Source organism: Hetaerina americana, unplaced genomic scaffold (genome assembly GCF_022747635.1).
Source record: "Hetaerina americana unplaced genomic scaffold, ioHetAmer1.1.p SCAF_31, whole genome shotgun sequence".
Classification (NCBI taxonomy): Eukaryota; Metazoa; Arthropoda; class Insecta; order Odonata; family Calopterygidae; genus Hetaerina; species Hetaerina americana.
In genome coordinates, this window is record NW_027286886.1 from 3,184,075 (window position 1) to 3,199,604 (window position 15,530).

General features: G+C 42.2%; 1 protein-coding gene across 3 annotated transcripts in view; it reads right to left on the reverse strand.

Annotated features, from left to right (window-relative positions):
- The window catches only part of LOC139691256 (SRSF protein kinase 1-like), a 153,795-nt gene that overhangs the window by 124,728 nt on the left and 13,537 nt on the right, over positions 1–15,530 (reverse strand). The window contains exons 3-4 of one of the 3 annotated variants that reach the window (XM_071589012.1): positions 6,767–6,814; positions 3,307–3,699 (exon numbers count right to left, since the gene is read on the reverse strand). The exons of 1 other annotated variant lie outside the window; for it this stretch is intronic. In XM_071589012.1, the coding sequence (XP_071445113.1) occupies positions 3,555–3,699; positions 6,767–6,814 (193 nt within the window). In that variant the 3' untranslated portion in view covers positions 3,307–3,554. Of the gene's footprint in view, positions 1–3,306; positions 3,700–6,766; positions 6,815–15,530 lie in introns of those variants that run through there. One more of the 3 variants, XM_071589009.1, reaches the window with a different exon arrangement.

The window sequence follows — 15,530 nt, forward strand, 5'->3', positions numbered from 1 at the left end:
TTCTCTTGCTGGGTTCAAGGGAGGAGGGTCTGAGGTAAGGCTGGAGCCCGAAGGCAGTCGGCTCCCAGCTTTTTCGGAAAGGGGATCATTCGTTTACGAAACCTCTTTAACGTGACCTAGTTACGCTCCGTCATGGACCGGTCATTGGAAAAGTGATACGCCATCAAATTTTGCGTGAAACTGAGCAAAACCGGGAAAGGGACATGCTCAAGGCAGCTAATGGTGATAACGCAATGGGTAGATCGGGTGTTTTTGAGTGACACAACTTGTTTCGAGAGAGTAGAGAAGATAGTGAAGACGCCGAACGCTTAGGACGCCATTCGACCACAAAAAGTGACGAAAATCTTACAATAGTGAAGACTTTGTTGGGGAGGGATCACAGATAAAGTTTTCGCATGGTTTAAGATAAACTTGGCATCCCTAAAAGTGATGTGCATCGACTTTTGACCGAAAACATGGGCATGAGAAAAGTGTGTGCGAAGTTAGTGCCGTGAGTACTCTCGGACGAACCAAAGGACACTCTCACGCGGATCTGCCTAGAGCTTCTTGACCACTGACCGGAACCATACTTTTTTACACACAGTCCACCAGATTTATTTCTCTTCCCCGACCAAATCTGTGCCGAAAGGACGTCCCCACGGCTCAGTGGAAGCGTTACAACAGGCCGTGGCGAGGGAGCTTAGCAGCAATCCTGGCGTTGCCTTCCAGAAGGCGTACGAGGCGTGTAAAACCCGCTGGCAGCGGTGTGTGAAAGCACAAGGGTTTACTTCGAAGACTTTTCAGTGAATGCATTAATTCTGGCAATAAATGTTTTTCAATCGACTCAGTCCTACCACTTTCGGGACATACCCTCTGCAAGTAAACATATGTGTATCACGCATTTGCTTGGTTTAGTTTTACAGAGCTATTTTTTCTAGTTCTTTCGTAGAAAATAACCCATCTTTCTGGAGATCTTTTGGGGGACTTGGCTTTGAGCCTATATTTTTTATAAGAGGCAATCTAAATTAAATTGTTTTGGATATCGGCCTTTTTAATGCTGTCAGAAACAAATTTATCATTTTAAGCCTTTAAAGAATGCACAGTTGCATGTTTCCCTCATATTTCCCATAATTTCACACCAACATGAATTTGAGTATCTTCTAAACATTCACAAAATCCACCCTACCCAGCCGATCGACCCTAGGGACGTAGTCCAAAGGGCCTCGGTAGGATTCCTGGAGAAGCCTTTGACACCCTGAGCTTCACCCATTCTGTGTGAAGCTCTCATAATATTTTTTCAGATACCAGAGATTACTTGGAAACTACAGGTGGCACAGCGCAAGGAACTGGCCCTCCTACCGTGATGTGCGCATTTCACATGCCGTTAGTCGTAGTATTACGTGAGCTCCAACCACACCAATCAAAAACCGACCTTTGGGATGATAACTGAGGTGGAATCGACCCCGAATAAAAGAACATGGAGGTAATGTGGACAAGGCGCCAGTATATCGAACATGCGCATGACCCTGCATCGATATGGCGCATAAAGAGACGAGGGAAGATGGGAGGGAGGATGTTAGCAGTACATAAAATGGATGTAGAGGCGAGAAGCTCAATAAAAATGCGGTCGCCTGAATTTTCATCGCTAAGTATTAACTTGGATTTTCTCGCTGTTACGCTCAAATTCGGATTTCGCACAGCTCCAGCGGAAGGACACATCCAAAATTCTCCCCAAACGGAGAAATAAAAGCAGGCGATGATTTCAAACCCAATTTTTTGCACAATTCAATCCCACTTTCAAAAAAATTTAAGAAACCGAGGCGAATGAAGTCATTTTTGAAATTAATGACGCCAAAGGCCTTCTCCTTAGCTGAACGTTAATCTCGAGAGGAAATAACATCAGTTTATTTGTTGTAGTTTTCATACAATAATGCAAAAAATTTTTAATTCACCACTTCATTGCAAGTATATTAGAACACGTTTATGGAATTCGCACCTTTTCAGGGAAATTTTTAAGAGACTACTTCACCATAAAATGCCTTGGAAAGGAATACGACCGGTGATTAAATTGACTGCCAAGAATGATGATAGGACAATTTTAAGCAGCAGTGATGGAAAGCACTTAAGGCCTTAAAGTGCTGAATTCGCAGGAGTACTCCAGTAACGAGCAATTCAATTACAATTCCACATTATCAGCAGTTGAGATTCAGAGCTTGTTTTGCCGCATACCCTTCCATATCCAAGCCCTTTCCATTTCAATCGTCGCAACTAGCGTCTTCATTTCCTGCCCACTCCCTAACTTCTCCCATCCCATTGCCTTCTTTTTGTAGCCCATTCTTGGTCTTTTAATGCCATTTCCCCATTCGCACAGATGCCCACAGGTTAAAATCAAATGTTCGACAAACACTTATCACTCGAGGAAGGGCTTCTACCCTGATGTCGCTCCGCCCTTTTCCTCATTTTCCTCATCCTCTGTGTTACGCCAATGTTGGCTTTGACCTCAAATCTCTTTACCCGGTCAATTACGCTGCTCACAGCTACAATTAAACAAAGAATAAATAACGTACACTGAATCGCTGGACCCGAAGACACCCCATTTCCACAGGAGCTCCGCATTCGACCATAAGTGTATGCCAGTGTGTCTTCTTCTCAGCGAATTTGAAACTAAAACAACACTTTAAAAATACCTTTACACTGGCAGTAAAATTTCGCATGATTAGATATAGGAAAAACCTTCGAAATAATTCCTGAAAACATTAGTTTTAGCGATCTTTATATAAACGTGACAATATTAACTATTCAGAAAGGTTATTATGCTTGGATTCATACACAAAAAACACAATGCCCGAAACATAATTCGCAAAAATATAATCCATATTTTTATGATTTTATGGCAGCGATAAAAATATACACCACGGTAAAGCACGACCTACGTGGTTCTCGACGGCGACCAACCCGTAATTTCTGGCTGCTTGATAACATCCCAAGGCGACGAGGAGGGTGGGCCGATAATGACGTAAATAACTCCAAATTTAGAATACATTGGCTTCGTGGGAAAGCAGAATTTATGCTAGATAAGATCCGGGTTCCCGGAAATGAGGAGGTAGGGAAATAAATAAAGAAAAGCGGAGGTCGATAGCTGACGCAAGTTTTTCTTAATCATGCGGCGCCCCTCCCATGACATGGTGATGCTGTGCAGGGAAGAATAAATTGAAAATTTAGTTTTGATTTTTTTTAACTACAATGGGGATGGATCGTGTGTCGCTTTCACTAGCGAGGCGGCCCACTATGGACTCTTTTTCCTCCGATGCACTCAAAGGAGTGGAAGGGTGTGACGACGGATTGGCTGCTGAACAAAGCGCCGTCTAAGTGCATGGACGGCCCGCAGTGAACGACTGCGGGGATGCTCCACGGGCTCTCCGCACCAAATCCCGCAAGGGCCACGTCGCTGGCAGCCGAGTCGATCGGCGACGTAAAATGTCTCCACGGTGTGATTGTTTTCGAGTGGAGCCGTCATTCGTGCAGGGAGATGGTGCTGCTGCGGAAACAAATGTGTCATTGATGACGTAAAGACCTCAAGGTAAGAATCCCAGATAGACCTCCACGCTCCCCGCTTTCATTCGCTCATCTAGCGAAGTGGCTCCGGGAAGATGTTCGACGAGAGGAGCGCTATTTTGGAGTGGCTGGACCGCCGCATAGCCGAACGAGATATGAGCACACCTGGGAACCAAAGTGGAGAACAAACAAAATAAGATGCGTTCAAAATTCTCTGAATGCAGCACAACAATCGGTCGACGGATTTACGGAGAGAGTACAATTTACGCCACCAAGTGCACAATGAATGCATTCAAGACTTTATTGAGTGTGGCACGTCATCGAGTAAATAATTCCAACCGTGCGTCCCATAAGTCTAGTGTGCCGCGGAAGAAAATGGATTCCAGAACGAATCGTTGACAAGGATCATTTTCCAGCGAGACCCTCGCCAGTTTGGAGACAGACTGCAGGATAAATAAACCAACAACACGAATGACTTCGTAAACAGCAATATTAAAATGTTTGCCTCGCATCAACGAGACGCAAACTCAAATCTATTTAATCACGGATTCAATACACAAATATACCATCGCCAAAAATGCGAAACTCGAAAGGAAACATCACAAATGTTCCATATTGTAGTAATTTTATTCAACACGTTAAAAATGTCACTTTTTCCTACTATATTTCAATAATGTAGGTATAATCAAAACCGGACATTTTTCTATGTGACCTCGGCTTCTGTCACACAGATTTGACACATAGATGAGGCGTTTTTTACACTACCAACTCTATAATAGAATGGCCCAACCTGCTCTCGATTTTCGCTATGGAAATTGTTAATTTCAACTACGCTTTCAAGCGCCAACAGATCATATCTACGGCTATACGTTAGCCATCGTAGCAGCAAGGCACAGAAAATAATTCGTTCGTGACAACTCATGAGACGATGTCCTCTGGTCTCTCATAAATTAAGGAGCTTCTGCGTATGACAACTTGCAAACGATTTCATCAGTGAACCATTGTCCGTTCACACCGCAAAATTGACATATCAGTCGATTCTTCGAACAGTTAATTTACATCGCATCGCGACACTTCAACCGACCGCTCCGCAATGAGATCGGGCGAAGGAGTACCGGGGGGAGGGGTAGGTACAGGCTGAGGATCGCCGCTGGACCGCGATCGCCTCTGCCCATTATCCATCACGCTCCCCGTCCCACGCTGCTGTTGCGGCGACACGCCCACCGACCGCCTAACGACTGCCTCCCCCTTCCCACTTCCTCCCGCAAACAAAGGTAGGTCCAATCTGCGGAAGGTGAAAGCGGAAGTGACGAAAGGGGAAACGAGACGCGTTGTAGAGCGGCGAACGACGCAGACGGGGAGCGCGGAGGCGTCGACGGCGCGGTTTCTGGGCCCATTCCACCCCTTTCCCAAACCCTCCCCCCGCCGAGGTGCCATTCCCTAGACGACCCAGGGTAGGCGCCCGGAGGCACGACTTCGATATTTTAGGCGCTGCGGGGACGCCAATGACGGTCAACAGACGATGAATCGGCGTTCATGAGAGGAGAGCATCGATTCCCCAACTGCATCCACCGTGAGAGAAAGAATAAACTGTTAAGTTTCGCAAACACGGAGTCACTACGGCGAAGTACCGAAACACGACGAAGGCCGCTTTGGCGAAGAATGATCTCAAATGTGAAAGAGCCGTTAGGTCTTCCGGTCTCTCGTAAATTAAGGAGCTTCCGCATCTCACGCCTTAAATATGAATTCATGAGTGTTTTACACGCCAGATCTTTCATCATGAGACAACACCACGAAAGAAGTAAAGAAGATAGTAACTTGATTTTCAATGAAAACTAATTCAATTTGAGGACACCGTCTCCCTCTTTAGAGAGGCACGTATACCAATGTAATATAAGGCTCCTTGAACCTGAAATCTATCGTTTAAGGTAGGTTTAAGAACGAAACGGATTTAGCATCGCTTTCTTAGTTCCGTGTAACATCACACACCGTGACACCCAACACTACATTACACTGTTAGCCAACTCCTTTAAACATTCTCCCGAAACTATCAAAAACTTTACCCTCATTTGAAGATAAATGGTTATAAGAGAACAATTATTTTCATTGAAACCGAATAAAAGTGACACTTTTAACGCTCTCAATTATTTCAGTATTTACTAAATATAAAAATTCAATTATTATTTTGGTAATGATGTTTAAAATGTGATTAGTTACACTTTGCGCGACAACCAGCAACTCGTTGCAAACTTTCAGATAACGAAGAGCTCAAGATGGCATCATTTCATAACCAGATTTCATAGAAACGCATTTTAACTACAGCACAACTTTGCACGATTTCATTAAAGCATATTTTCCGACCGACCACATCGGTGTATGTGTCTTTTATTTCTATTACTTTATATTATTTTGGGCCGTTCGAGGATTAACCAGGTTTCCCCCACACTTTGGGTGAATGCTGGACGTCTTTCCCCATTCCCTGGCTTCCCAGTTTCATTCATATAGCAAGGGCAAAGATGTGTTTTCATTTTCAATTGAAAAGGCATTCCACACTGAAGAGCCAAGTTGCCTATAGCTGGGAACTATTTCAGCACAACCAACTTCCATGTATTTTTATGGCTAATATAAGCTATCTGAATGAAATGCTATAGGAACATTAGCGTAAAATGAATAAATGAAATACACAGCCAAAACTTAAGCTTTACAAGCTTTGGGAGTACTAACCATAACCTTTGTGGACACATTCTATCAACCAACCCTTATCTCGAAGAGTAATTCATGAAGCGGACAGAGGGTGCCGATCGTTATTCTGCACAATGAAGTAAACTATTTCACAACTGATCGGCTCGTAAAAATCATTGGAAATCTGGTTATGAAGTACCACAGCTACAAAATCTCGATGCGATATCAAAGTGCACTAAGATGTGGCGGTTATTAAAAACCCGGTTAAGGGGGTACGGGATACCACGAATTCCTGACCTGACCGCAGCTTTCATGACCAATAAAATATTGTTTTTACTTCAAATGTTCACATTTCAACTAAACTATAACGTCCCCTAAAAAGTTACTATAACTTTCGCGGTGCAATTTAACTATGCTTTCAGATTATAAACATTCCGACCCCTGAAGACGGAATGGCATTTGAAATCAAATTTCGTAACAAATGAATTTCTCCCTTCCACCATTCCATTTAATCCATCCGCCCAGAGAAATTACACATTTTCAAACTCACCTATTTCGCCATGGAACTCTTACATCCTTTTTGACACCTCTCTCAGTCCTTGGGCCCGAGAGTCGCCGTCACATAAAACAGGAAAGAAATTCACGTTAATTCGTCAGTCATCGCCGATCAATAGCATCTTTATTCATCAATCATTCCTATGAGCCATTGGTAGAGGAAAGTAAAACCGTGGAATGACAACCGTTCCCAGGTGTGCAGGTTAGCCAAGAATTCCATGAAAACCACCCTTGGCCACATTCCCGATGCCTATTCTCCGCATATTCAGTGGTTTTCCGCACAGCACGACTCCAGTTCAGCGGTCCCTAAAGAATCCCACCCCAGCAATTTCACACTTCCCCATGGCCCTTCACGGACCCACGCATGGGGTTCACGGAATCTGTTCACAAGCGTCGGAACAAAAACACAGACATCCGATGATAAACTCAAATATTTCCTATTTTAATTTAGATTAATCACATTAGTGCCACATTTAATGATGCAGCACAAAATGTTTCCTAGGGCCAATGACTTTAACCCATGGACTAAAACCTTGACGTAATGAAAGGGCTTGTGCGTTCCGATGATCCCTAGAACTGTGCTGGCGGAATTTATGAAAATTGCTCCTGATAGGGTCACCCATGCCAGATAGGTCGAAGGTTAGGAGCTAGATGAAAGGAAGTCCACACAGCGTCTGTTCCTCAGTGAGGCGGCTGCAAAGGCGTATGACCTCAGACGGGCGGCCATTGAGTGCCGGCGTCTCGTTAAAAACACTATTGAGGAAGGCAACGGGAAACCACCTCATTTACTTATCCCAAGAATTTCTTACTGGGCACCATAGACGAAAGGAGACCTTACGAGAAGGAGATGACCCAATCGGAAGCGTGTCGTGCCTGGAAGCGGGAGAGAGAGGTTTCCGCGGTCTTAATCGCACGAAATAATCGAAAAGCGAAAGCGACAGTAGCTGCACAGAAGACACAGAAGAGGACTGAATTAGTAAGAATAGGAACATGAAATGTAAGGACGACGTTGAGGGCACCAAAATTAGGAAATATAAAGCAAGAAATGTCGAACGGAAATATAAGTGTTTAAGGGTTGTGCGAGATGATATGGAAAGATAGCAGGGATTACTGGTGATAGTTAAAGGGTAATATACAGCGGGGGGAAAGAGATCCAAAGAGGGCTGGCAATAATGTTAAATAAAAAGGTAGGAAGAAATGTAGGAAACATTTGAGCAATCGACTGATAGTAAAAGCTGAACCAAAGAACTTAAGTAATTGTTCAGGTATACATGCCACCCATCAATAATAGGGAGGAAAAATCGGTAGGTTATACGAACATTTTGAGGACATGACCACGGGTGCTAATGAGAGGAGGCATTTGTTAGTGATGGGGGAAATTGAAACGCGACGGTAGGCAAAGGAAGAGATGGTAGTGAGGTAGGAGATGAAGGTTTCAACGAGAAATGACCGTGGGAAATTTGTAATAATTCTGCAAGAGCAACTCATGCTTGGTCAACTTACGCTTGGCTTAGACAACACAAATGACGTATATATACATGAAACATGCCCGGTTATGCAGGAAGGTATCCTATTACATGTCGTTAGGCACGGATTTAGGAACAGCGAGATGAATTCACAGTTGTCTGGGAGCGGATGAGGGCTCCGGCCAGTATATAGTAGTAATGAAGTGTAGCGTCCAATTCAAAAAGATAAGACAGGGAAGGAAGTTTAGAAAATGCTATGTACGTAGAATCATTAACCAGAACTCCGGGAAGGATTAAGAGAAAATTATGACTGAGGATAGGGAGCTCGGTATTATATATAAAACATTTAAACGATCAAAAAAGGGATATCGAAGACCTCAAACAAAACTACAGGAACAGTATATATACGAGATAAGGAAATGGAGGAATATAAACACAGGAAGGTAGAAAAAAGTAAAACGAGATAATTAAAAACCTGAGGTGGGAGAAAAACAGAGCGAAAGAAGCATGGTGGAAGAGGCAGAGCGAAGATACGTACGAGGAAGGGTGGAATGGGTGCACTGCACTGGAAGGTGAGAAGCACTATCAGGAAGTAACAACGGAAAACTCGTGCAACACTCAAAGATCAGTAGAGAAAATTGTTACCAGAACCAGGAGGGATCAAGAGAAATAGAAGGAATACATCGAGGAACTACATATATTATTAAGACCTCTCTGGCCAGCAAGCTTAGGCATAGAAAGAATATGACATAGATGAGGATAGCTTAGGCCCAGGCTTACTCGATGGCAAGATAGAAATAGCATTGGAGGCCTTCAAATCATATAAAGCCGTGGACTAATTCGTAGCATGCATGAGAGAGGAATTTGGCTTGAAGACTTGGTCATGTCATTACTTCCTGTTCCAAAAAAGGGAACGACGGCAAGTATGTGAAGACTAAAGAAAAATAAGGTTGATTTTTCAGGCAGCTTACGTATTTCTCAAAACCATCAATAAAAGAATGAATATCAGGGCAAATGGTTACTTAAAGGCTCGTAAATATGGATTCAAGACGGGTAGTCGCACTCGTGGTGCCATAGAAATGATGAGGTCACGAATAGAGAAGAATAGGGAATATAATCAGGATATATTTGTGTTACAGACTTCTAAAAGGCGTGTGATTGAAGGCATTGTGTAAAATAAATTAATATATTGCGGAAAATTGGAGCAGATTGGAGGGAGAGGAGACTCATCCGCAACCTGTACATATCTCAGATTGCTCACTAGGGTGGTAGAAGATATTCCATATACTCAATCTCGCCCCAAAATAAAGACGACTATCTATCTCACCTCAGAGTGGGTGAAGGAAAGCTCGGATGGACGTGTTAGGAAGAGAAGACAGGGGCGTCCATTATAACCATTGTTGTTCAACGTATATGTGGAGAAAATAGTCAATTGGGCGTTTTAACTACCTGAAGTAGTTAAATCTGAGTGAAAGGTTCATTTGTTACACGTACAGAACACGGCATTATTTACCGCGTAAATAACTGCGTGATCAATTAATTAAAATAATATGGAAGTAGAATAATGCGATATAAGTTAATAAAAGATGAAATGTTGAAAAATCAGCCCAATCGCTCATGCCATCACGGTGAAATCGGTTTTATGATCTTTAATCCGATCGGGAGAGACTACTGGGTGAGACAATCTCCAACTAAAGCGAAGGTCGGAGGTTCGTATCCCGCCTATAAGATGAAGCGACGAGTTAATCATTCCGGTTTTTCTTTGTGATGATTTCAAGGGGTGAACTGACCAGAATAGCAAAAATTTCAACTGCTGTACTAACACAGCCATCACCATATCTAACCTCCAGTATTTCAATCCTAAGATTGGTATATAGCAGTCCTCCATTCTACTATATTTGAATTCAAAGCTGCAATTCTTGGGAGAATAATGTGGTGGTTTCCCGTTTCCTTGCACATCGCAGTAATGCGGCCGACACAAAGAACTTCTCTCTCGCCCGCAGCTGATGCCGGGCAGACCCACTTGGTCTGCGCCACCAGTGCCTAATGGTAAAACTGCTGCCTTTCACCATGGGTTCAGGGTAGCCTTTAGAAAGAGTCTATTTCTCTCGTCGTCCTGTTCCGAAATACCCATGTTATGATTTTTCCGTTAATGTGTGGTTGCCTCATTCCGAAAAACCATTAATTTTTTCTCAGCTGAAACATGTCCGCCGGTCACGGGGTTCGAACCAGCGACCTTCGAATCCACAGACAGACACGCTACCTCTATGTTTTCATACTATCACAAACAGGCCTGAAGGGCAGGTAGGGTAGCAGATAGATGAAAATGACCAGACCATTATTTACGACTTTTGCCGTAGGTTTTAGCAATGGTTTAAATTTCTCAAAACATTCACCTTTAAAAGAACAATCATTTATAATGTCAAAAACGATTATTTTAATGATTACTAGGATTCGATACATTGATTGATTTTATTAGCGGTCAAAATTATCATTAATACTTTCTGCAAATTACTAGTTAAGTATTGAATGAACAAAAGTTCCCAAACGACACAGCGACGATTCCCTTGCCCCTTTCAACAAATCACAACTGAACATTCAACATTAAAATAGATACCTCTTTCAATTCCGAATACTTCCTCTCTTCATTCCGTCCAATATCCCTATCTTATTCCTACCCCTTTCTTGCTTGCCTAACGTTCTCACATCTATCACAGCCTTCAACATCGCAATGCCAATCAAAATGCTCTGCATATATCTTTCCCGCTTACTTTGGACTTTTCTCAACAACCCTCTCACCTCCCCCACCTCGCCTTATACTTCCTCGTCTGTTTTCCTTTCAGTCCATTTCACCTTCTCCATACCCAAATTTCAAAAGCCTCCATTGTACGCTTATTTCTTGCTTCAACGACCATTTTTCCGCGCCGTACAAAACAACAGTCCATTTCATACCTTTAAAGAACCTTCCCTCAACAACCCCACTCAAAATTCCCGTCAACAATTCCCTTCTTGTGAAAGAATCTTTGCCAAACGCAGTTCCCTACTACTTTGATCATTTTGGTTCAGAACATTTCGGAGATAGGTAAACTGCTCCTATTGTGATATTTAATTTAACCTTTCTATTTCTCGAAATCCGAATAACTTTGGCTTGTTAAAACATATTCTCACCCATATTTATTCCAATGACGTTCCAATTCGTTCAGCATTGCTTGCAATCCGTTGACTTGCCTGCTCAACTAAAGCATGATCATCCTCTGATCAGAATTCTCTAATTGGCGACTCTGTGAAACACTAAGAAAAAAAATAGTGCGAAATCAAACATTTTCTATAATCCTCCCATATGGCTGCCTTTCCCTTTCCTGGGATAGGAAATAACACTGATTTGATTAAGTCTTCCGGCCAAATTTCTCCCTCCTTAATGAATAAATACCCTTCCTCCCAACTTTTACTACACCTTTTAACAATTTCTTTGGAATGCTGTCTAAACCAACCCTCATTTCATTTCAATTCCTTAAGTTTCCGTTCAATCTCGCCATCGAGTAGGCCTGGACCTAATTATACTCACCTACGTCATATTATCTTCATATGTCTAACCATGATGGTCTACTGCCTTTACCATACAGCTCTTCTATGCATGATTTCCATCTCTCATGGATCTTCTCTGATTTGCATAATATCTTTCCTGACTTATCTTTGATTGTTATCAGATTTTCCCTTCTTACTTCCTCACAGAGTTTTTTAACCTTCCCGAATAGCGCACTATTGCCCCTCTTCCTCTGTAAACTTTCGGTTCTCTCACACCGCTTCCACCACGCCACTTTCGCTCAGTCTGTTTCCAGCCTAAGTTTATTGTTTAACTTTTATACTTCCTTCTTCCTATCTCTCCGTACATATTCTTCTATTTTCTAGCCCGTCCATCTTTTTGATAATATCGTCCATCATCCATGGTTTTCATTTCCTTTTCCAATTTACTAATCCTATTTCGTTTGCAGCTTTCCATATCCCTTTTTTTGATACGTTCACCTTTTTCTTCCATAGTTCTCACTCAAAATTTTCATTACTGCCTTCTGCCTCTAACGTCTTTACTGTGTTCCATTTAATGCTTCCAAATTACACATCCTAAACCGTCTTCCTTGGGCTGCCATTTTGAATCGAATGCTACATTTCATTACTACTACATTATGGTCAGAGTCCGCATCCGCTCCCGGTTAACTACGAATTCATCTTTAATTTCCTAAATCTGCTCCAAACCACAATATATTCTGATATCTTCCTGAATCCCAAGCCATTTTCCATGAATAGCTAAACCTTGTGTGTTGTCTAAGTCAATTGTTCGTTATGAGAAACTCATATCTCCTTCACAACTGTTGGTTTTTCCCCGCGATCATTCCTTGTTCCTAAACTGTTCACCGCCATTCCAATCTCCTATCAATATAATGAGTTTTCTTTCAGGACTATCCACAATTATTTCTTCTAATTGATTGTATACCCTGTATAAGTCTTCCTCGCAATGATTGCTTGGTAGCATGTAGATCTTAACATAGACAAAGTGGGCTCAGCTGTCACTTCTACCAATGATATTCTATCAGTCGCTTGCTCTATGTTGACTACGCTTCTTTCTACCTGTTTCTTCAATGTCATGGCAACCTCTCGACGCCTCTCGCACCTCTCCGCTGCCTATTACTTTATAACTACCGCTTCCCTAATCCGCACTATCCTTCCATCTCACCTCGCTCAACCCATTTACTCTTTACATCTATCGTTTTATATTTTTTAATTAACCTGTTCTCAATACCGTCCTAACATTTCAATTCACCATTCTATATAATTCTGTCCACACATGGACAATTGAGCCGAGTCCCGTAGTTGCCAGGGCTATATTGTGGGTATAATGGCATTCTTGGGAATAATAATTGAGGTGGTTTCCCGCTGCCTTCCTCAAAAATTTTCTTCCATCACTCCATGGCCGCCTTACTGAGGAACAAACGCTGCGCCTACGACCCTACGTCTGGCTCCTACTACTCGACCTATCTGGCATGGGTGACTCTACCAGGAGTAAATTTAAATACTCCCGCCAGCACAGCTCTAGGGGTCATAACGCACAAGCCCTTCCACCATGTCAAGCTTTTAGTGCATATGGATGGTTGACAATTATTATTCAAAGACAGATACTTTGCATTCACTCTACAAGAAGCAAAATTCTCTTTGGATCAGTTAACAGGTAAGGGTAATTATAACGCGAATGGATCTTCCACTAAAAGTCAATCATTCCATTCTCCAATCACACATCATAAAAAATAGTCATATTTTTATTTGTATCCATCTACTGCCTTTGCGAATTAATTATACTGGGATTTCAACGGAAATATACTGAACGTCTTGAGGTCCTTTGAAAACGTTTTGACCATTTTCCAAATTATATGTTCCCAACTTTCCGCGCATGTTATGGGCTCCTTTGGACAAGATAACTGAACGAAAATTTCCCTAAGCAGCACGAAATTTTAAATTAAGCATTTTTTTTAAGAGTGGATACTTGTTTTATTTGCGGGTGCCCAATCTTCCAGGGAAACCATACCGGGTACGGGGAAAGGAGCTGCCCTCCCACCCTAACGTGTGAATTTCACACGCCTTTGGGCTTAGGGCTAAGTAAGCTCTACCCTAACCTATCAGACCGTTTTAGCAAATAGTTTTTGACAAAAATCAACTCACCGGAAATGAGCGTTCTGCCAATTTTTTCAACCCGCAACGATGATATCTCACTCAATAAAGAGAACATTTAACAAGAGTAGGAGACGTGAGATCCATTGCTTTTCAATGAAAACACTCATTTCCGTGGAACAACATTTTATTCTTCTCGATACATTAAAACCATTGAGTTTTAAGCAAAGAACTTCAACCAATACCTGGTTAAAGGTTTCATTTTTTATTCTCTTCGTCAGTTTAGGTATATCGCAGGAAAATATATAAAACGTAGTGCAGAGACATGCACATATTAAAGTTTTTTTTCAGTTCGACTATAGACACATCTCAACTCACCGCCGAAGATCGCCCAATCAATGCCAATGTATTATTTAACTCTTTGTACGTGTACCTTTTGCCTAACTCTTGTGTTTACATTCTTCCATTTTCTTCTCTCATCTATTTTTCTAATCATCTCATCCGTAATCCATGGTTTCCTTGTCCTTTTCCCATTGACGGTTCCTATAATTTATTTTGCGTCTTTTGATTACCTTTCTAAATACATTCCCTTTTTTCTTCGATATTACTCAGCCCTTTACCGTCCTCCATGATTTTATCTACAGCCTGCTGATACTCCTTCCTCGTCAATACATTTAATGCTTCTACATTCCATTTCCTAATCGAACGCCCCATCCATATCTTTTTGAAACGGACGCTACACTTCATGAGCACTAAATTGTGGTCAGAGTCCGTATCCGCTTCCGGGAAGCTGTGCGAAGTGATCACACTGTTCCTGAAACTGTGCCTAACCATAATATAACATAACTGATACCTTTCTGAGTCACCTGGCATTTCCCATGTATACCTGCACCTTTTGTGGTGTCTAAACCAAGTGTTGGTGATGATTAACCCCAGTCTCCTAAACTCAACTGCTTTCTCCCCGCGGCCATTCATCGTACCTAAACCGTAGTCCCCCACCTCATCCTTCGCCTACCGTCGCATTACAATCCCCCATCACTATCAAATATTTCCCTACAGAAACACACGCGATTATTTCCTTTAACTGCTCGTATATTCTATCGAATTCTTCGTCCATATGATTGCTCGGTGGCATGTAAACCTGAACAATGACCAAGTTCGTCGGTTCTGCTTTAATCTCTACGAGTAATATTCTATCCGTTTCTTGTTCTTGGTTTACTACGCTTGTCCCTACCTCTTCATTCAATATAATGGCAACCCCTCATTGGCTTTCGTCCCCACCGCTGTATATTATTCTATAACTATCACTCCAGTAATTCACCCTATCCTTCCATCTCACCAGGCATAAACCTAAAATATTTATATTTCCTCTTTCCATCTCTTGCTTAATATTCACTAATTTTCCTATCCTCAATATTGTCGTAACATTCCAAGTTACTATTATAACTAAACTGGTCTTCTTCTTCTGCGTCTTCTGTCCTGTCGCTGTTGGTTTTTTTTGCAAGGGTTTCGTGAGATGACGACCGCGGAAACCTTGCCTCTCGAGCTGCCGGGCACGACACACAGCCGATTGGGCCGAGTCTCGCAGTTGTCAGGACTCAAATCTCTTTAGTGTCCGTCATTAAATTCTTAGGA